Source organism: Diadema antillarum, unplaced genomic scaffold (assembly GCF_040938485.1).
Source record: "Diadema antillarum isolate AM-2024a unplaced genomic scaffold, OU_Dant_1.0 seq00000304_RagTag, whole genome shotgun sequence".
Classification (NCBI taxonomy): domain Eukaryota; kingdom Metazoa; phylum Echinodermata; class Echinoidea; order Diadematoida; family Diadematidae; genus Diadema; species Diadema antillarum.
The window spans coordinates 228,646-251,483 of NW_027271327.1; the positions used below are offsets into that span (position 1 = coordinate 228,646).

At 38.9% G+C, this 22,838-nt stretch overlaps 1 protein-coding gene across 2 annotated transcripts; it reads left to right on the top strand.

Moving 5' to 3' along the window:
- Nucleotides 1-3,589: 3,589 nt before the first annotated feature.
- On the top strand, nt 3,590-19,647 carry LOC139730373 (splicing factor U2AF 50 kDa subunit-like). Of its 2 annotated transcripts, none has more exons than XM_071641238.1 (12): nt 3,590-3,676; nt 4,825-4,975; nt 5,532-5,638; nt 6,210-6,403; nt 7,326-7,442; nt 8,136-8,274; nt 8,719-8,798; nt 13,629-13,751; nt 14,827-14,916; nt 16,228-16,360; nt 18,332-18,435; nt 19,296-19,647. In XM_071641238.1, the coding sequence occupies exons 1-12, from the start codon at nt 3,652-3,654 to the stop codon at nt 19,425-19,427; spliced, it is 1,395 nt and encodes a 464-aa protein (XP_071497339.1). In that variant the 5' UTR covers nt 3,590-3,651; the 3' UTR covers nt 19,428-19,647. The 2 variants fall into 2 exon arrangements, with proteins under 2 accessions (XP_071497339.1, XP_071497340.1); XM_071641239.1 differs by having other exon boundaries at nt 16,234-16,360.
- The last annotated feature ends 3,191 nt before the right edge of the window (nt 19,648-22,838 follow it).

The window sequence follows — 22,838 nt, forward strand, 5'->3', positions numbered from 1 at the left end:
GTAGCTAGGCTCTCTCTCCAGCTTATCTTGTAATCAATGTTGGGGGCGCTGTGCTAACTGATAACATATGGCACTACACAGTAGTGTAGCAAAATCTATAGCGTTAAGGGCCTTTTGGCATATACAGTGGAAGTCGTTTAAGGCCCTTTTGGCATAAGGCCGACGTTTTCTCTTCTCCAAATACAAACCATTTAGAGCGCCGGGCTCTAAACTACCAAAAGTAGGCCTAATCTAATACAGTGTACTCCCGTTATATGAACACGTAGGTTACACATGTATAACGAAATTCCGGATACAACGAAGTAACTTTGATATTTGAGCCGCAATGTTATCCACTCTGTGTGTTTTTTTTTTATTGTTTATTTGTTCAATTATAACGAAATTTCGATATAACGAAAGAAAACTGCCGGTTCCGAGGACGTCATTATAACGGGAGTCCACTGTATCACAGTGCTGCGATGATGCCATTCCAAGGAGGTTCCTTGCTCATGCTTACCAAGCAGAAGGACTGGTGATATGACAGAAAGGTCTCTGTCTATAATTGAAATTGTATCATAACAGATTGAATGTCTACAACTCCAAGTTTGCTACAGGGCCGACGCTGTGGGGCCAGTTTGTATTTCTGGTGCCATGCCGTGCACTTCCAGGTTAAATCAGCTGAGAGAAGAAGAAGAAGAAGAAGAAGAAGAAGAAGAAGAAGAAGAAGAAGAAAAGCCTTAACCGCACTTTTCCTATGCCACTTCCGGGTTTAATCAGATAACAAGAAAAAAAAAAAGACCCCCAAAACAGACAAACAAACAAACAAAACAAAACAAGGCTTAGTCCTAGTGGTTAGACCCTATACACGTTTGTATATGTATTACGCAAAGGGGGGCTCTATTGAAAAAGTTTAAAGAGGAAATCCCCCCCCCAAAAAAAAAAAAAAAAATAGATGATAATAACTCCGGAAGAAAGAGACAAAAATTCCTCACAGAACCTTCCAAAAGTGACAAAAATTGGATAATAAGAAGATATAACATTTTGAAATTTCATATTTTTCGGAAAACATTCTTGACCAGTCTTTATGAATAGACCCTATTCAAATGAGCAAGATGATAATGTCATGCCTTCACAATTTTTCATGTATGATATAAAATTCGGATTTTATGTTTTCATTTTTAGCAAATGCAGGTAAAATCAAGTTTGCCATGTCGGAATAATAGTTATCAGAGGAAACATTTTTGTTCTTTTTCATTGTGGGTGATTTTAAGGCAAGTTTTCAAAATATGAGATTTTAGTCATGTTCTTAAATGAATAAGATATTGTGAATGTGATAGCATATCATGACATCGTCAATTTACTGATTTGAATATTCATAATGTTTTCCGAAAATAAAAATGAAATTTCAGAATGTCATAACTTTCTTATTTCTTATCCAATTTTGATCATTTTTGCGCTGTTATTCTGCAAGAATTTTTCTTTCTGTTTGTTCTGAAATGTAAACAATTTTGGAGTGGATTTCTTTTTTAAAATTTGATTGATTTCAAGCTTGTATGAAAGGCCAAATTTCTACGTTTGTTAATTTTGTCTTCTTTTTTCCTTCTATCTAAGCTTGACCAGCTGTACGTTCAAATACCTTTAACTGAATTTTATATTTATTTTTTATCAATTGCTGTCAAATTTGCAAAGTATTTGCCTTCACTGTAGGCCTATGTGTCGTCAAGTTAATTCTTCTTCCCCCTTACAAGTAATTGTTGCTGTCCCAGTCATGTTTGTTAGTTTGTTTGTCGTTGTATTGTGCATGTATCTGTTTGTCCGTCTGTCTCTCAGCTGTGGACTGCCAAACTTTTTGTGTTGTTTTTGTTGGTTTTTTTTCAATCATTTTTTTGCATCGATTTATTCTAAGGGGGGGGGGGCACACTAAAATAAAGCATTGTCTCTTCAGTGGGTCCCTCCGTTTTTTGTTTTTCTTTTTTCTTTTTCTTTTTCACACAGTGCATAGGCCGTATCACATTCATTCGGAGATCAGCACCAATCCTTGTACTACTCTGTATAGGTTTCAATTATTGTTGTTTCGGCCTACTCTCAAATTTACATACGTTGTTCCTGTTACTGAAAGTGAGATGTACATTTTGTAGGCCCTATATAGTTGTTGTGGAAAAATAAAATAAATTTGAACTTGAACTTGAACTTGTTATACAGTCAATGATTGTGATTGCAGTTCTCACATATATGATTATATTTAATTCTATTATTAAGGACTCTTTCTAAAATGAGTGACAATCAGAATGAAATCGGTAATGTAGCTTACAAATCCATCAGAACTGCATATAATGTTCTCTTACATTCTTTATTCATAATTATTTCAAATAAGATTAGATAAGGGGTATATAAAATGCTATGCCTTGAACGTGGTTGGGTCACGGTCACCCCCACGACCCGCAGCCCCTCCCGCCTGCGTACCATGCTGGCGCTGGCTGGCTATTAAAGATCTCTCTAAAATTTCCAAAGTGCTGTATAATAGGACCTCATTTCTTGACTCTCATTTGTGTCGCACACATAAAAGAAGAGCAATTGATTATTAAAAATGAAATTACCGACTATATTGAAAAATATTGTGAGTTTTTATTTATGCAACTTGGTCTGAACTATTGATAAGAATAGAAGACCACTAATTAGGCATAATTAAAAAGAAAATACATGTAGGCCTAACCAGTCCACTTCTCTTTGAAATAAAACCCAAAATGAATCAATGATTTAGGGCTAATTGATTAAATGAATAATTCGACCTTCAATAATGTTAAGAAAAAGTTAAATCAGGGCTCACGTAATTTCGAGTCGATTGGCACATGCTATTTATGTGGACGATTTGGTATGGGGACCTCATATTGGCAAACATATTGATCGCGACACGATCATCATCATTATGCTGAGATGACAGGATAACGTAAATGCTACGTTGTGCTTGTTCAAAGCAAAACATCCCACGAGGGTCTCAATGGTTATACAGTGTACAATGTATTGGTGTACATTGTATTGGCCTTCATGTTGTATTTATTATCATCGTTATTTTTAAAGGTTCTGAACAAACGTCACCATGTGGAATTCACGTTTAGATCTTTAATTACACATGTATAATGGTAAAAAGAAAGCATTGTGCACAATTTAGCAGGCAGGCCCTCAGTTTAGTTTAATTTTGTTTAGTTTGGTTTAGTTAGTTTAGTCTCCTGGGAAGACCTATGCGAGTACATTGAATGCATGTAACAACTTTGGTGCAAACTGGCAAGAATAACAGCATACTAGTAGTATCAAAACATGTACGGTAAAGATAATTCGTAATAATACACGAAATGGAGATGAGCAGAAAGATAAAACATAATTACAATCGTAATTACTTTTACAACAGAGTATCTGTTCAATGTTGGTGGAAAAAGAAATCCTGGGATGGGCGACCAGCTAGTCTTACCTGAGACTATAACATATTGCTTTAACACCAAGAGGACATCGCCGTATGCAATGGTATGTACATGTATGTACGTTGTGTGTCTATTTCGCAAACGATACATGACGCGACGCCTTGAAATTAGCCTACACGCAACACGAGCGGCGCTTCTTCCTTTGTCGACACGCCGTGTTTCGGTCTCAAACTTTTGTCGATTAACTCTGTTCAGAATGGATGAAGAAGAGAGGAGATCAGGTAAGATATATATTAATGTTCTGTAGTGACGCAGTTGGAAGATCTGTCTTTTAGCAGTGGTTGAAAAAAATGGAGAAAATGGTGATAAAGGACGAACTGTCTGGAGAAATCCTTGGCTTGCTGTGCGTTTACGTTGTATGTTGAGCTATAGCCATTGCATCGGATTACAATGCAATGTGTACACTGGCCAACGCAACGCGCGTTGCGTTTCGTTGGTGGTAGGTGCTGGTGTGTGTAGGCCTGTACAGTAGAGGTGACATGTACAATGTAACATTTAACATGGTGATCGTGATGGTATGCAATGGTTAATGGTTGAGAATGAATGTCTAAATATATCGACACCCTAATGTTTTTCTATCAGCAGAAACTTAAAATATCTCACAATTTGCCTGAAATTTTACTCACATGCATGTATGCAAAGAAAATGCTCTTAACATTTTGTCATTACCACTTCGAAGTGGGCGTAGTGAGAGTAATCAGTAATCTATTTTGCGTCGGCTCGCTGTCCAACAACGAACAAAGCATGTGTGGAAGTGAGGTTATAAGTCATGCATGTCCTTGTTTTTGACCTTGTGCCATTGTCAACCTTCCACTTTTTATTCATTTTAATACAGCATCATCATTCCCTTGCCAGAATTGCCTACTCTTCCCTGAATAGTGAAACCAATTTTTAAGTGATCCAGCCAAGTGTTTGAACAATTTCTACATTATTGTTGAAGTTGAACTAAGTAATGTCATGATTAATCACTTGCTCCCTACCCATCAGGTGGTCATTTTAGAGTTTGTGACTTACACTTATGTAGGTCTATTTGTTGTGCTGCTTATGCTTGATCATGTTCTGTTCATGTTTTGCCAACAAATTTTCCAAGTAGTTTGATGTTTCTCAAGTTTTGCACATGTTTTTCACATGTTTGAATAGAATCTAGATCTAGATGTTAGATTCCATTAATCCATACCGGCATTTAAATTTACATTTTATTTTGAGCGTGTTGCCAAATCTTGAGGGTGTTGCATACAATGTAGCATGTTGCTGGCCTTTTAGCATGTTACAGTGATGTCCTCATTCTCAAACCTTGCGGGGACTACCCAGCTATTTTACCATCACGAGGCATATAATTTTTGTTTGCAACTTCATCGTCCATCTTCAGATCGGCGGCGAAGGAGCCGTAGCAGGGACCGTCGGAGCAGGAGTCGGGACAGACGAAGCAGGAGCAGAGAAAGGAGGAGAAGGAGTCGCAGCAGAAGTCGCTCACGATCCGGAAGTAGGGGCAGGGATAGAGAGAACCGAAGGAGAAGGAGGTACGAGATGCGGTTTTCATGGCATTGTCGACTGCCTTTATTGAGATCTGTTTACCTGACCAGCTACAAACACAAGCTGAACATAAACATCTGAGACATTGTGTATTAGTGTTATTGAAACATACACAACTAAGTAAATTAGGACTCATAATTTTCCCACTTAATGGGATGATCTGTAAGTGTCAAACATGGAAAACGAATATGAAATAGCTTGCGTTTTCAGTATTGTAGTATGTCAGAGGTGTTTTAATCTTTTGTATGATGGGATATCTAAATTGACAATACTTCATGATCGTGTATTTTTGGACTACACCTAAGTGTCTAATTATGTAAACAGACATGATGCCTGATTATGTTTACCACCACTTTATGCATTACTGTAGTGGTGTTGAAAAGTGTTAATTTGTTGTGCCTTGACTTGAAAACAATCACATTCGTTAGGATCTAGTCAAAAGAAATATTACCATTCCCTTTCCCTTTTTAAAGTGACCGAGTAGAAAAGATGTTCTTGCATCTACACCTTCCTGAATGTAGACACTGCTCTCTTTCTTTGCAGCCGCTCCCGTGAACCAAGGAAGAGGCGCCGCAAGCCCTACAAGTACTGGGACGTACCCCCTCCAGGCTTTGAACATGTGTCACCCATGCAGTACAAAGCCATGCAAGGTATACCATGTGTGCTAAAGTACTCACAAGTAGCTTGAAAACAAGAAGAAAATGTATTTGCAAGTCCAATGAACATTTGTGTGGTTGCATTCAAGAGACAATGGTTTTTCAGGCTTCTTGAAATTTTCATATTCAAATTCAATATGTGGAGATCCTGTCAATAGGCAGTGAATTTACCCGATCTCAAAGCAGGCTTACTTTTACACAAATTGTTAGGGCTCTGCACCAGAAGAGAGTGTACTGTGGGCCTTATAATTCTACCAGATTATGCAAAGGTGTGTAATAGCTGTGCAATGGTGTTGTATGCTTTTGTAGCCAATTACCCAGGTATCAAACTTGGGGCAAACTCATGCAGTAAGCCTGAAGTGTAGCATCTTGAATTCATCTGTACACAGTTGGTTAAAAGTTGGATAGCAGTGGTCTGGGATCTTAGTGAAGTGGAAACCTATTAAGATTTGTCATTCCTATATGAAAGATTTCTGTCCAAATTTTATCTTGAATGACACTTTTGAAGTAATCGCATATCAAGTCAGGTGTGATCGTTCCTCTTTTGAACAACTTTACAATGCAGCTGGACAAATCCCCCCGGCCGTTGCACCTACGCCCATCATCCCTGAGGCCCCGGTTCCCACAGCTCTGCCGCCCGTGGCTGCCGCAGCAGCCGCAGTGGCTGCAGCTACCCCGGCAGTACCCGTGGTTGGCAGCCAGATGACACGTCAGGCCAGACGGCTGTACGTTGGGAACATTCCATTCGGAGTCACAGAGGTCAGTTACATGTCATTCCAGCAACATAAGCTTGTTTCAGTTTATGTGTGTGTTGGTCTGTGAAGTGCAATAAATGACAGAAGTGCATGCTTGTGTGTGTGTGTGTGTGTGTGCACTTACCCATGATGGAAAACAAGGACACACACACAAACTTTACATTTAAACTGAGGAAACCCAGTGAACTGAGGACGTCCTCGGTTCGCAGACCATTCCAGACGGTCTGCGTTTGTATTTAGGGGTACATGTTTGTAGGTCCTCGATAAACATTACTGTAATAAGTCCTTGGTTGTATGGTAATATACGAATGAGTCCTTGGTTGACCAGATTCCTACTTACATGTGTACACACAGGTTCTTGGTTATGTGGTAAAATTCTTGTGGGTAAAACATGTCCTTGATTTCCACCATTAACGCATTATATGTGTGTTTGTGTATGTATGTTTGTGGAGGGGGGACATGTTTTGCTAACTCTGTTACACCCTTTGAATATTCTACAGATAAATGGTGCTATAAATGCTGGTTATCATCCCATGTTGAGTGAGTAATGCAGCATCATAGAATTTACATTCTTTCCTTCTTGTTTTGGAGGTTGGATTTGATAGATATTACAACAAGTGGGTGAATTCACATTTGATGACCCTGCGGCCTGTTACCAGTGTACATTATGCAGGAACATTACGCATGTAAAGGGTCTTTTTTTTTCTCCCTCTCTCAGAGAGCACCAAACAGGCATGTGTAATTTTCCTCAAGATGCCTAAGAGATGTGCTATGATGCTATAGATAATAGTTTCATTATCCAGAGTGTCCAAAATAAAAGCAGAACTGTAACATGTCAAAGTGTAAAATGTATCTTCCAGCAGATGCACAGTATAACAATGTTTTTCTGCCCCTCTACTTGTGTTTCCTTTCTTGTATCTTTCCAGGAAGCCATGGTTGACTTCTTCAATGCCAAGATGCACAACGTTGGACTATCCCAAGCCCCTGGCCCACCGGTACTGGCCGTACAAGTCAACCACGACAAAAATTTTGCCTTTCTCGAGGTAAGCAGTGACAACGGAAGTTGGATCTTTGCCTGTTTTATATGTAACACAATTCAATCTTATCTCTTGACCTCAAGCAAAATTTTTGTTTGAGCAGCAGTTACAGTTTATCTAAAAAGGTTACACCGAGATAAGCATATAATGTGTCAAAATTATGTGTTTATGATTGTTGCTAAAGGAACATTGTCACTGCCATGGCTGTGGCTATGCTGAGAGGATTTTGTAAAAAGATAAAAATGTCAACATACATTACAATATATGTATGAATGCTAGCTGAATTATTGTTATTGTTAGGTGGTTTCATGCTCTATGTTGTTACACCAAGTTTCATTCTATCTGGCCATTATAAATGAAATGTACAATTCTGCTACCACTCTTATTTTATGCATACCTTGATGACTGTGGTTGCTCCTGACAACCAAATAGCTTGCCCAGTGTAACAACACTCAGTGCATGCAAAATGGATTCCAAGTGTCGATATGCATTGTCGATGTATAGGTGAATGGAATAGCTTGCTGCTAGTTCCTCGGATGAGAAATATCCATCAATGTTAATACATTAGTAATCTGGCTTGTTGAGATGAATTCACAGTGAGGATGTGTGCCCTTGTAGATTCTGCTGTCCTGCATACATGTGCATGTCCATTTCCTTGGTCGGATGTAAATATTTTTGGGTTTGGTATAATCTGGTCAGTTCCGGTCAGTGGATGAGACGACCCAGGCCATGGCGTTTGACGGCATCGTGTTCCAGAACCAAGCCCTGAAGATCCGTCGCCCAAAGGACTACCAGCCCGTTCCAGGAATGGCAGAGACACCTACTGTCCATGTGCCAGGTATGTCACAGAATAGTCTCGGTCCAAGGACCCTCAAGCTCATTTCTTTAAAAGTCAAGGAGTCACTTTGCTGTCTTGAGCACACAGGAGCCATGATAAAACAGCAATGGAGTGAAATCTCAAAGGGTGAATTATTGAGGAAAATTGAGCAATGGATTAGGAAGTAATGCCATATGTGGCCAAATTGAGTTGATTTGTTGTCCTCAGGAAACTTCAAGATGACTCTTTTTGAGGACCAGGAGGGATTTGATTAAAGAATGGATTTCAAATTATCTCTATGATAAAAGAATGATTAAAAAAGCACTTTCCACCCAATTGTGTCATGTTTATATATTTATGCCTGGAAAAAATTTTTGAGAGGATCTGTTGAGAGAAAGAAATGAAATCCATTTTTTTTTTTGCAAGCTTATAGAGAGTCCTCTTCTATTTGTATCTTTACGCTAGGTGTGGTGTCTACTGTTGTCCAAGATTCACCCAACAAGATATTCATTGGGGGCTTGCCCAATTACCTGAATGACGACCAGGTAAGGACTAGCTGACACTCACTCTTCCTCTTTCATTTTGTGCTTCTCTTCCCCACCCTTTGTATTTGTATCTCTCTCTCTTTCTCTCTCTCCCTCTGCAAGAAACCAGACTCGGAAATGCTCAAGAAGGCTGAGTAAGGATCACACTATGTGCTCCTCACTCCCAGTGTAGCCTCCAGGTTTGGTTTGGACTCTTATTTTGCTTTCTTCCATGTGAATATCTTTTTCATCTTTCGCCCATTTTTTAAATTCTCTTTGCCAAACCAAGAGAAAGGGGAGATGAGGAACGGCAAGTAGTTGCATGAGCACAGGCAGAGGTGGTCGCGAGCGACACCAGTTTTCTCTCCCTTTCTCTTCCCCCGTTCTCCCGACCAGCGAGTTCTCTCAAAAGCCCCCAGGCACCCACTGAGGGGACCGTTCTTGTAAGTGTGCGCTGTGTGCAGGAAAAGGCGCCCTGGTTTGTCTGCATCTAAGCGAGCAGCAGTATGGCACTCCAATTTTAGTTCACAGGACGGTGTGATCCTTTCTTAACAGGTCCAAAATAAAACAGTTTGCCTCCATTTTGTCTCCGCCTCCTTGACAATGTGACAGGTGATATGTGATGCCATTTCCATTTTGTAGTGATCAGATGAGTTTAATATTTAGCCTCTTTCTGTAAAAGTGGTCCTGCTTGGTGGAGGATTATGAGAAAAGGATTTGTGAAATGTGTTGGTGCATTGTGTATGATAATTTTGTTTGTGTGAAGTATATGTACAGAGAACTGTTCAAGACTTGTCCAAGACTAGCCCTGGATGTGCTCTGCATAATGGTTTGATAAAGGCATTTGCCATCTGTATCATAATATGGAATTAATTGGTTGTATGGAAAAATAAGTAATTTGTAGATGAATCTTTGAAGCAAAATTCTTTGTTCATCCTTACCTGCTTGAAACAAGCCATGTTGGTGAAAATGGTGAGGTTTTTCTTAGCAGTTTGGCAGATGGCCCAAAATCCAGGCCACCAGGAATAGAATCTTATATCTAGCTGATGAGATCATTCTTCTTGAGAGGTGATAATGAGGTAGTCGTTATTTGCTGATGTGACAGTGTTGTAGCAATGAATTAAGGCACATGTACATGCAAGAATGATATCCAAGTCTTCAGACTTCAGAATTACATGTAACATGAAAGTCTTAGAAAGAAGTTGTATAGCAAGAACAACAGATTTCTTCTTCATTTTTTGAGGGGGGGGGGGGAAGGGGTTAAAGTTCACTTTCGATGATGTTTTTGTTAGGCTGGTCGTTGGATGACCCATGTTTTTACTTGAAAGAACATATATTTCTTGTTAGTGTTCTCTCTTTCATTTTTGATTGGCTGCAAGAAGTTTGCATTCACCCATATCATAACAGTAAGTCACTAAGAACTGTGTTTTTAAAGCAGTGCTCTTTAACTATTGACTCAATAAAACTTGGCTATAGGATGATAGTTTGTCGAGAGGTGTAAAATCACATAAGGAGGAAAGTGGCTTACTATGATGAAATATGTGCTAGTCACCACTGCTTTTCTGTCATGTTGACCTTTTATAAGGGCTATAATTAAAACATGAAGTGCTTTGAAGTTCATGCACAGTCTATCTTAACAATTATATCTGTTACATGTGCATTGTGAATAGTGCTCCATATATTCATGTTCAAAAAGATAATGTAAGAGAATTATTATTTGATTATATAATTAAATCCAACTATTTAAACTCCAGCATCCTACGCGCAAGCATGTACAGTGGGAGCATGATTGTGAAAGTCATCGATTCTTACATGAATGTCATGTTAAAAAAATGCAGTAAAGTGCGATGGCACCTCTGTGTTGAGAAAAAGGTGTAAGGCTAGAATTGAAGGCAAACATGGACAAAAGGTTTTAACCCAAGCCAGTGTTTTGTGCTATTGTCCGGGATCTCGGTGGAATATTCAATACATGTATGTGCACTTATTCTAAGGAGCGTCATTTTGGATAGCATATGAGATTGCACCGGGAGGGAAAATTCTTTGGAATGATTGATCTTTTGCAGAAATGTTAGCATCTTTTTATCACAAGCCTTCAGCGAGCAGCTTAGCATCAAGCCAGTGAGTGAATCCAAAGCAGCAGATTTTTTTTCCCCTCTTTTTATTCCATTTCTTCTTTTTTATTATTCTCTTCCCACATTGGCAGCATTTCCCCCATTTTTTTTTTTATCATCCTTTTTCTTGAACACAGGAAAAATAACGTCTCTCCCAATTTTCCCCTCCGAAATGATGATGTAATTCAATCCATTTATTCAGGAATTTCATGTTATCTCATTCGTGCACTTAAAACATCTCTTTAGAGACAGGGTAGGATCTTCTTTGCATTGTTTTGGAGTATTTTGTTGCTAAAAAAAACAAGCAGAAGTGATGTTTAAGAGATTGAATGCATTGCTTATCCTTGTGTATGAGAAGTATGTTTCAAACTATTTAAATATCAGAGCCTCCTTTATTTTTGAAATGTGTTCTACGTACAAGGCAGAGGCTGCCTGACAGTCATTAACTGATGAAGAAACAGGAATAGTGTGAAAGTAATTTTCTCCACCTATATGGATCAGTTAATTTGGAGATGAGACGTTATTGTATTCAGTAGCTAAAGTATTTGAATTTATCTGCAAGATATGATTCATTGAGCTGTCTTTTTTTTTCTTAAACTATTTAGAACATAAAAGATATTATTAAACATTGTATTGTAGGATGCTTTACATTGAAACATACTTACCAAGTCTTTCTTTCGTTTCTTCCCATTTCTTCCATTTTTCTCCATTTTCTCTCCTTTAAATTTAAACAAACAACAATTTTTGAATAAAACAAAACAAAACACAAACCAAAAGATCATTGGGGGATAGTGTTGGAAAGCTTTCAGAATGTGATTTGATCGAGCAAACACCCTGAAAGCTGTACACGTATACTAATTGTGTTCTTGTGATTGGGGGATTTGAGCAAAGTTGGAATTACGTTCAGCGATTGGTCAGTCAAGTCATCCGCAACTTGATGGTACATGATGTTGTCATCTCCTCCGCTGAGACATGCTAGTCGTATTATTAGCGGCGCCACCGCTCTCGCAGGTAACTATGGTTCACGATTAGCTTACGGGAAATCTTTACCCGACCAGACGGGATCTCGTGTCCAGAGTGGTTTGTGTTTAAATCGTGCTGCTGGTCTTACTACACCAGCTTTAATGCAACACGAACGCTTTCTCCAAGGCTGTTGGTATACAGCACACAAGGAAAAGTTGCTCTAAAAACGTTGTAAGGCATTGGTGCGAATGTTGACATGATTTTCCTGTACTTGCACCTTTGTGCCACCTTGTTGTCTAAAGGATGGCATTTTTATCAATGTTTATATTCTTCTGCAGTATACAGAAACTTGTACATGAACTGTTATATGTAGTCGCATACATACATTGTATATGTTGTTGGAGCGTGCTGTGTCAAGAATTATGAACCATGTTTGACACTGTTTGTTGTGACTCGCATGTTGCTACAACATTTAAAAGATGGCAGGACAGTCTGTCTACTCCAACCCTCCACAAGTTGGCGCTCCACAAATGTCTCTAAATAATTTCCTTTTGCATAGAAGACTAAAAAGAGAAATCTATCCAAAGAAAAAGAAAAGATTCCAAGATATTAAATTACCATGCTTTTCATGTTCATGGATTCAATTTTCATGATTGTAACTGTCCTTGATACACACAATCAGATCAGAATGTCATTTTGTGCAGAACAAGGAAACAAGGGTGCAAGTACTTCTATCAACCCAACAAACACCTATTCTGTGGTTGCTGTGTGAGGCCTGAGTTATGGAGTAGCGCGTCTAAACATTCTTGCTGTGTGAGAGGGGGTGACAAAATTACTTTCAAATCAAATATAAGATTAGTGGCATGACCACTAAGTTTAAGATCAATCAAAAATCTATTTTTGAGATAGAAGGTCTAAAGATTGGCCTGCAAGCCAAAAGTGGCTACCATTATCAGATGGCACCTGCATTTTTGTAAAAATACAGTGATTTCATGCATAACTTGTGAGCTGTGAGACAAAGTAATATGGATGCAATATGAAATTCTGGTGAGTATGCATGCATGATGATATTTCATGTACATGTAGGTGTAGAGTGTAGCAGACTTTATTACAAATTACATACATATGATTATTGAAGGAAATCAAGTCGAATTGTGCATAGTTGAAAGATTGTTTGCATGCTAGTGTAAACAAAAGTGAGATACTAATTTGTCTTAGAATTCTAGTCATCAAGGTTCATGCAGATTACATTATGAAGCACTTAAATGCTTTTGTTCTTTCTTGATATTTATCTTATCTGTAGTATCTTATGATATGACAAAAATATCTCAATGTAATTTTTTTCTTGAGAAAGTATTGATATAAAAACTAATGCATGCACAATCATTATTTTTGTGGAATTGGTGAGGTTGGAAAGTACATCCCATTTTTGCTAGAAACCTCCCAAATGTCACTGTAAGTCACTAAATTAAAGTGCTGCTCGTATGTATTTCCTGTAAATACAGAATGCATGGATGTAAAGTTGGTGTGACATTTTGCCCTTTAAACAACATGGGAAGAGAAGGAATATAAATTCTGCCTTGCAGAACACAAAATTGGTGTAATGAGTGTTTGTCATGTAATCAAACAATAGTGAAGCACCATTCTGCGTGGTAGTGTGTGGAGAAAATTGTGATTTGCAAGTTTCTGTAAGGCTTATTGCAGGAGTTGTGCCATATTTTTCTCCCCCTCTCGCTCGGGAATGCCCCGCCTCCCCGTGGATGATCGCCACTCTCAGGTCAAGGAGCTGCTGTCTTCGTTCGGCCCTCTGAAAGCGTTCAACCTCGTCAAGGACAGCGCCACCTCCCTGTCCAAGGGTTATGCGTTCTGCGAGTACGTCGACACGGCTGTCACCGACCTGGTGAGTATGAGTCCAACCTCCTGCAGTGTACAGTCTGCCCTGATTTTATTTCATGTTAGTTTTCATCATTGTCCATTTGTTAGTGGACTGGTGTAGTTGCAAAACAAAGATCACCTGGAAGTAATGTTGCCTCCAATAAAACGAATACAATGTATATTGCCTCCGAAGTGGAAGGTTGTTAACTTTGTTGCCTGAAAAGGAGTAAAACATATGATTTCTCTGTGTCACTGTGGGTTTCTGATTAGGAATTCACCTACTAGCAAATGTGCCTTCCAAATCCCTATTTTTGAAACATTATGCTTGTGATATATAATTTGTGGGGTTACAATAGGTCAAAGGTCAATTTCATGTAGCCAAATGATGTGATCTCAAAGACAGAATATTTCATATGGATAGAAGCTCGTCGACATATTTCTGATTACAGCATGAAGTTGCTGAATATTGTGAAAATTGAAAAGATCTTCCAAAACTTTTGCCGAAGATATTTCACGAAGATGCAATGAATTTCCATCTTATATCTTTTCTAATGATGGAGGAAAGCGTGTGGCTGCAGTGGTTTAAAAGTTATGTGTGCTACAAGGCATACATCATGATTTAAGTTTGTTCGTTACTGGTATCTCATGTACAAGGATTTTATCTGGCGTGACCAATACCAAAGTGTGCAGATATGATTCACAAGACAAAAGCAAGTGCAAGTATTTGCAAACATAGAATGTTCAGAGATAGAGGTCATAGACAGGAAATATATGTGTTAGAATAAGCAGGAGGGATTTTTCTTTTTCACAAAAGCATGGTCATTTTGTCAGAGGAAATTTGAGAGGAAAGATGCGTTGTAGATGCTTATCCAAAGATCAACTCGACTGCAGCGTATAAATACTCCAGTGTACAATCAACAAAATTGTGTTTAGAATGTAATTGGAAATAAGGAGTAAAACACCTCTTGGCTTTTCTAGTTCTGATAGTTTGTTAGTTACATGTGTTCAGAAGTGCAAATTCTTGACTAAGATGTAAATGCAGTCATGTGAATGCTAATAAGTGCTGGTTTTTACAAGTTGATATGACTGTTCCACTGCAGGCTATTGCTGGTCTGAATGGTATGCAGCTTGGTGAGAAGAAGCTGATCGTCCAGCGAGCCAGTGTGGGAGCAAAGAACGCCCTCAACCAGGTAAGCAGTATTACACAATGGCAGCTCAAAAGTGAACCAAAGCGAACCATACCATACCATACTGGAAGCAGTTGTGCACTTGAGTGTGTCATGAATTGTTTTTGGACTCGAGTCAGAGGAGTCACAGCGTTCTTGAAGCAACAGGGTCATACGCTGGCACGCTTATGCTACCTACAGATGTCTCTAACAATGAGAATAAAATCTTTGTATTGGTGGCTTAGACCCCGTTTACAGTGAGTGAAAAGGCCGGGCTGAGCCCGGCCTTCCTATCACTGTAAGCGCTCAAAAGGCCAAATGCGGTACCAAAAACGGCCGCCCATTTGGCCAATCTCTGGAAGTAGTCTTGGCCTGGGCTCAGCCCGGGCTCGGACTGGCCTTTTCTCACTGTAAACGCAAACTGGGCCAAATGCGGTACCAAATTGTTACTGCAGTGCCTTCCCTAATAATCATTTGTTTACAAGCAGAGCACCACTACGACAAAATATTGAAAGGTTTGAATTAAAAGCCCGGGGTGAGCCCTCCACTGTAAACACACAGTATTGTGGGGCCGAGTACTGCTATTGAGGCTGTGCTCGGCCTGGGCTCGGCCTGGGCTCAGCTCAGCCCTGCACTGTAAACAGGGTCATAGTGACATTCATCTCGTGCCACTTTTACCTCGGTATGATGTGGTACGGTACACTTTGAGAGCTTTCGAGCATTCCTCTGGCATGGTTATAGTACAGTATGGTAGGCTTTAGGAGAGCACTTGATCGCACCCCTTTATTTGAGAAAGTTTGTGTCCTGCAGTAGGCAGGACTTTATTCAGGGTTGCCGTGATCATAGCAGTTTTCCTGCTGGTTGTGAGAGACTACCGATTCAGCTATACAGCTGCGCTAAAGAGTAGCGAAGTGTGATGTCGTAGCCATTCATCACCCTGAACTCTAGTTCTAAACAACCTTACCTGGCCCAAATATCTGTGAATATCATTGTTGCTAACCAGGCTGGTTCCAACCCAAGCTAGAACAAAAGACTGTGACATCATCATTTTGGTACTCTATAGATTATTATTTTGTAAAGCACTTTTAAACGATCAATTGTAAGAGTGCAATAAGAATGTTTTTTGTTGTTGTTGTAATTATTGTCATTTATTCATTATCATTATCTACTAAGAAATCACATGCTTTCTTATTCTGTTCCTGTCATTATCCATGGCAAATGTAACCCTGGAAATGGTCTTGCAAGTCCTGATTAGCAAAGTGTGTCAGAAAAATACAAACTGCTGCATACAGTATGTGTAGATTAGTTATCACATTTCTCATTACTTTTGTGGAGTTCCAGGGTCAACAAGTCCAGATCAACATCCCTGGTTTGAGTCTGCCGGGCACCACGGGGCCCAACACCGAGATCCTCTGCCTCATGAATATGGTCACCACGGACGAACTCAAGGACGATGAGGAGTACGATGGTGAGTCAATGACCGCCCTCTGTCAAGGAGGCATTTTGATGCAGGAATGATAGAAATTCTTCTTTTTATGCCTCCGCCACGAAGTGGTGCCGGAGGCATTATGTTTTCGGGTTGTCCGTCCGTCCGTCCTTCCGTCCGTCCTTCCGTCCGTCCGTCCGTCCGTCCGTCCGTCCTTCCGTCCGTCTGTCCGTCTTTCCGTCCGTCCGTAATGAATTTTGTGGACAAGGTAACTATCAAAAGCTGTTGAGGTATCCTAATGAAACTTGGCATGTATGTGTATTAGGGGGTGAAGTTGTGCCTATCAACTTTTGGGTGCACGTGCTCAAGGTCAAAGGTCAAAAGGTCAAGGTCAAATACATAAAATTTCACTATTTCCACCATATCTATGCAATGCCTGAAGATATTTTCTTGAAACTTACCCAATTTAGATTCTCTGGTGAAAGTTTGGGTCATGAGGTCAAAGGTCAAAGGTCAAAAGGTTGAGTAAAAGTATTAAAACTTCTTTTTTTTCTCTGTAAATTGGAAAATTGTTCAAGGTATCTTCATGGAACATAGTATATACATGTACTGACTGGCAGTGATTATCTAGAGAATGTAGGGTTCATGGGGTCAAAGGTCAGGGGTCAAAGGTCAAGTGCAACACTTCAAAATTTTACTATTTCCCTCATGTTCATGCAATGCCAGCAGGATTATTATTTTTTTTTTTACACTTGGTGTATGCATGTGTAACCTAATAGAAATTCTCTGGAGAGTTTTTTTTTTTCTTTTTTTTTTGCCTCAAAGGTCAAAAGGTCAAAGATCAAGTGAAAGTGCTGAACTAACTTTTTCCTCCATATCTCGGAAGTGGCTCAATTTATCGTGAAACTTACTGCATATTTATGCATGTTCTACCTGAAAGTGATTATCTTATGAATTTTAGGGTCAAAGGCCAGATGAACATGGTAACAATTTACTATTCAGTACAGAAATTGCACTTTTTCTCCATACCGGTACCATGAAAATTACTCAATGCATAAATGTATGAATGGGTCAAAGTCAAGTTAAAGTCCTTAAATCCCCAAATACATGCTCTCCTATTCATCCAATTAAACCAAGGTCAAGGAAGGAGAACATCAAACACATTTGTGACAAACTTGTCATTTTTCAGTATTTTGCCAGTTTTGTGAAAATGTAATCACACATTGTCCACATGTACTATCTAGATCTATTAGGAGAATCATGCATTATGGCGGAGGCATACCAGTCGCCATAGCGACATTTCTAGTTCAAGTATAAAATGGCCTGAGTTGGAAAGCTCGAACTATACAGGTGTCTAAGGATGTAGGGAGAATGGATAAATCAGGGCATATTACGCATTTGGGAAAGAATCAGTTTGATATGAGATATTTCATACATGCAGTGATATTTATCTGTTTGAATGACAAAGGGAAATAATGTCTGAACTGACAATTACAGGATGTTCATCAATAAAAAATGAACCTTGATTTTATCAGTGATTGCGAACATGGATTGAAATCTTGTCACAACATAGTTTTGAGCTGTTGCTTGTAGATAAGGTGTATTGTAATTTTCAATATGTGAATTGTTCCTGTGTGTGAAATTCCTAAATAGGAAGTTGCTTAAAAGAAATAAACTTGGAAAGGGGAAGGGGGTTGCTCGAAAGACTATACTGCTGAAGGAGTGCAGTAATTTTGTTTTCCTTTATGAAAATTCTGCTCTTGGGTTCATAAGATGAATTTTGCATACCATAATTTTGGGTATTGTCATCTCATTACTTGTTTAAATTCTTGTGTACAAAGTGAAGATAACTTCGTTTTGCCAGATTTTGTTTGTGTACTGGTATGGCATCCCATGAAATTTCCACACTGCAAAAAGTGCCACGTTGAGGCAGCTACTTCATACCAGTTCTAGTGAGCCTTCATTCCCCCTAGTTTTTGGAAATACGTTTATCCCCCAATATTTTCTCTTCAGATATCGTGGAGGATGTTCGTGAGGAGTGTCAGAAGTACGGGCAGGTACGCAGCTTGGAGATTCCCCGCCCCATCAACGGAATAGATGTGCCTGGTTGTGGCAAGGTAAGGCGTTTTGTTGCATTGAGAAAGCCTTTGAGATGGCTGTGTAATTTTCAGATTCGGACATCGGTAAGTTCTTCAGACGTTTGCGGGAGATCCTGTATGACTTGTGGCAATTTGATAGCCAAAGACAAGCCTATCACAGCAGCAGTAAGAATATAGAGGAAGAATGCAGCTATCAGATAGAATCACCTCTGAAGCTTATATAGAGTCGAGTGTTCACGTGTTGAGGCACTTCAAAAGAGTGGGTCCTATTCAGACCTGATAGTAATATGCCCCATTAAATCGTGGAAGTTGCATATTTTGAAACATTCCAAGACTTTTAAATCGTCTATTGAGAATGAGAAGGGCTTTAAGTTGTCTTGAACACTATGGGTTTAGCGGCAACTTAACGCCCTTATCATTCTCAACCGACGAAATGTAGACAGAAGGTTGTATAAATTTCAAATTGTTATGTTCAAACATATAACTAATTACTTACTTTTCTGCTCAATCACGTGATGATTTCTTGGCTCTAATGTGTGCAACTTTATCAGGGTGGTAAAGTGGTGAAGGATTACATTTTCGCAAACTATACTGGACATTGTGCTCTGTGGGAAAAAAACTAAACAAATTATCATCAAGATGAAAACAAGTGCAAGATTACATTCTTGATTCTAAATTGTATGTACCTACCTGTCACTGATGTGATGTTTTGTTTAAATTTTGTATTTCATTTCTAACATCCTTTTATTTTATTCAGAATTGTTCATATCTATGTTTCCCTGGAGGAACTATTCTTTTAAAGTTGTCACGTTTACCTAAAGTTGTAAGTGGCAGTAAACAAGAAATGTATTGTCTTCTTTGTATTCCCGCTGAAACAGATCTTTGTGGAATTCATGACCGTTCTGGATGCCCAGGCTGCGCAGAGAGCCCTCGCTGGGCGGAAGTTTGCCAACCGCACCGTCGTGACGTCCTTCTACGACGTGGACAAGTATCACAGACGAGAGTTTTAGAGTTTGTCGTATCTCTCTGTTGTGATAGGCGCCTGTTGTGTCTATGGAAGATGCAGGTCTCGGTTGTTTAAGTTCTGTCTCTACTTCCGTCATTTACACATCCTGTCAATAAATTCTGTCATTTTAGGTGTGGAATGAAGTCTGATAAATTGACCTTGTATTTGGGCTTTGTCTGCCCCGCATTTGAATTGATAAAAGAAATTTCACTGTACTGTTGCAATGTCATCTGTTGTGCACTCTGTTTTAGGAATGTAGACGAAATTGTGCACCACATCCTCATTTATTGAAATTTTTGATGATAAATGTCCCACCTTGATCTGTAGTCCAATCTCAGATCAGGTGTGAGTGAGGAATACAGTCAGTGTCCGGTTGCACTGTGACTGAGACAATTGACTGTCTTCATTGTATATTTAAATTTTATGCATCCCTGTATGACTAGAGTTTTCTTAGAAACCCCCAAATTTTGTCTGAGGCATTAATTGTGTTTTTCTGAAAGTTTTCCCATCATGTTCGTCTATGTGGTAACAATTTACATGTTACCTACATACAGGTGGGTTGAAATTCAAATCTCTGTACATAACTGGTTTGTAGATTACTATTAGAAAATCTGGACAGAAAGTGTGATACATTTGAATGTATCGTGAAGGGACTTCTCACCCTTCCATTGTTAGGATATTCGCACAAAAAGGACAAGAAATTTTTGGAGATGCAGGTAACAACTAATGCTTAGAAATGCTTTTTTTGTGTGTAATAAGCAGAATATTCTTGTAGGATGGATACTAGCAAAATTGTGACTTTACACAATGTACATGTATTTAACTGAGAAATGATTTCATCCCATACTGTTCTTATTTTTGAAGGAAAAGAAACAAATTTTAGATCAGCCTCTCTCAGTATGCATGTGAGTTGATTACAAATTGATCTAGAATTGTTGAACTGATCTTTGCTGTTATTACATTACTCATGCTTTCAGAAACATCCATATCAAATGTAGATTACAACCGTTAATATAGTTTCGGTATCATTTCAAATGTGCACACTTGCGCACACACCTACACACGAACTAACAAACAAACACACTCGTGATATCTGCTCTTGAGAAACCTTTAGCCACACATGAAGACTGCATGAATACTGAAATTCTAGCACCCAGATTATCATTTCCTTCATATCGAGTATAGTCAAGTTTGTGGAAATTTAGACCACTACTACATGTATAAGTGTGGCCAGTATCAGTTATATTTAGGAATGTTTGGTTTGATAGATGTAGTAGCTGTATGCCATTTGGTACACAGTTCAAGTAGGAGCTTGGAATAAAGAGGTTCTTTTGACTGGCACAGCTTGTTCCTTGTATCGAATGTCTTGCTACGCCAGCAAGCAGGAACACTTAAAAACCAAAGGACTTTGTGTTCAATCAGGAAGGAAGTTTAGACTTTATTACATCACCTAAATTGGTATACCAGATCTTCTTTATTCAGAGTTTCCATGATTGTCATTAAGGGTAGATCACTCCACCCTGAACATCTGTGAAGCAGTAATGTTTAGCACTGACCAAAGGAATTTCACGACCATGTGTTTAATGTTTCCAGTAAGGTCGGTGTACTTAAGAGCAAGCAGTGAATAATATTTTTTTAGGGTGAGAAAAAAACCCATCCATTTATTGTTCCATATTTTTAGTCAAGCAGAAAGTCTAACACCTCCCAATCTGTGGTGTGTGTTTTATTTGTTTTTCTTCATTTTGTTTTTGTTTTTTGCTTAAACTTGTATTAAGAAGTTTATATAAAGCCTCTGTATAGTTTTGGTATCTATTTATGTGAAAGAGAAATAATATGATGTCATGTGTATTTCTCATCTTGGTAAGTTTAGATGGTTGTGACACTAAACAGGTTTAAAATGAAGAATACTGAAGACAGAATAATGCACACAAGCATACTGTAAAGTAAGAAATGTTTGCAGCATTAAATTTTCTCGAATTGCCTCTGGCATCCAATGCATTTTAGTGTAGACAAGAACTTTCACGTGTAGTTTAATTTGGCGAATCCTGGCTCATGCGAAATTTACGAAATTAAAATTTACGAACATTTCTGGTTTTACAGTAATAGATCAATGAAGGAAACATACTGCCTTTGCTAGTAAAGTTTCAAGTGACTGTAGACAGGGAATGGATCATAGCAAATTGTTGATACTTCCCTGGATGTATTTCCTTATGAGTATATCCTATACCTTTCCTCCCTTTGCCCAATAGCTGGTAGAATTATTATCTTGAAAGCCATTCTTTGGTTGGTCTGTATTGGACTTTCAGCTGTTAGCAGGCACTTTCATTGCTACAGCAAGCTGGTGAGAGTGCAGTCTCATTCTAGCATTTCCCCACCATCTAAACCAATAGCTGGAAATCATTGTACATGACTTGTACAGTGGAACCTTGTTTTAAAGAGGTGCGATATACCCAAACCCTTCTATAACAAGGAGATTTTGAGGGTCCAAACTCTTTATATTTCCTTGTTTTTTTACCCTGATACTCTTAAAATCCTGATACAACAAGATCATCCGAATTGTCATGGTGTTTAGGTCATCGTTAAACGAGGTTCAACTGTATAATCACAGAGAAGGCACAGTCCTCAAAATTTGGTTTGATTGTACAATGTAGCCCCAGAAAGTTATTGAGTAGATGTCAGTTTAGCAAATTAAGAAGTTGTCTGACATAATTACATCTCAATAGTTCGTTGACTGTCTACATTCTGTTTCACCTTGAAGTACTTCGTAGTCAGAGACGCAGTCATCACCATCGACTCCTACTTGTAGCCGTCGCCTGCCCGTTTAAAAAATATACAGTTATATCAGTGGAAAAATTTGTAGGCTGCCTATGTACATATCTTGTGCTGCAGGAAGTCAAATGTCTCACACAAAAAAACCAAACCTTCCCCCCAACAAGACCCCAATGGAAGAGCGACAAGTGTTGATTGCTGGGTATGGCATAGATTTTTAGCACAACTTTGAGTTGCAGTGCAATGGTTGTACAATTTCCTCTGAGTTCTTAATCCCCAATAGGACATTTTCCCCCTCTTTACTTTATCTCTTAATATACCGGGTGCCAACAGTACTGGGAGTAGTGAGGTGGACAATCACTTAAAATGAGCACAATTTATGGAAAATGAAGATACAGTTTACACCGGATGTCACCAACAGGTTTTATTGTATGAATTCTGTACCTGTACCCAAGATCTGTAGTGGATTGTTGTGTGACATGTCCTGTCTTATAAAAGAATTGAAAGTGCAAAGATGTCCATCCAATTACTCCATGAAAAGATTAAATTGCAGTCGTCCCTTTCATTGTAGAATAGAAATAAATTTAACAGCTATTATAAGTCGCCTGTAGGGAAGAGTAACTTATCACATCTATGACGTACTGTC

Bases quoted from the DNA above. Each gene is read 5' to 3' on its own strand.
- LOC139730373 (XM_071641238.1), top strand. From the start codon at position 3,652: ATGGATGAAGAAGAGAGGAGATCAG. The intron at 6,404-7,325 runs GTCAGTTACATG...GTATCTTTCCAG, and splicing joins TTCCATTCGGAGTCACAGAG to GAAGCCATGGTTGACTTCTT. The intron at 7,443-8,135 runs GTAAGCAGTGAC...TAATCTGGTCAG, and splicing joins AAAATTTTGCCTTTCTCGAG to TTCCGGTCAGTGGATGAGAC.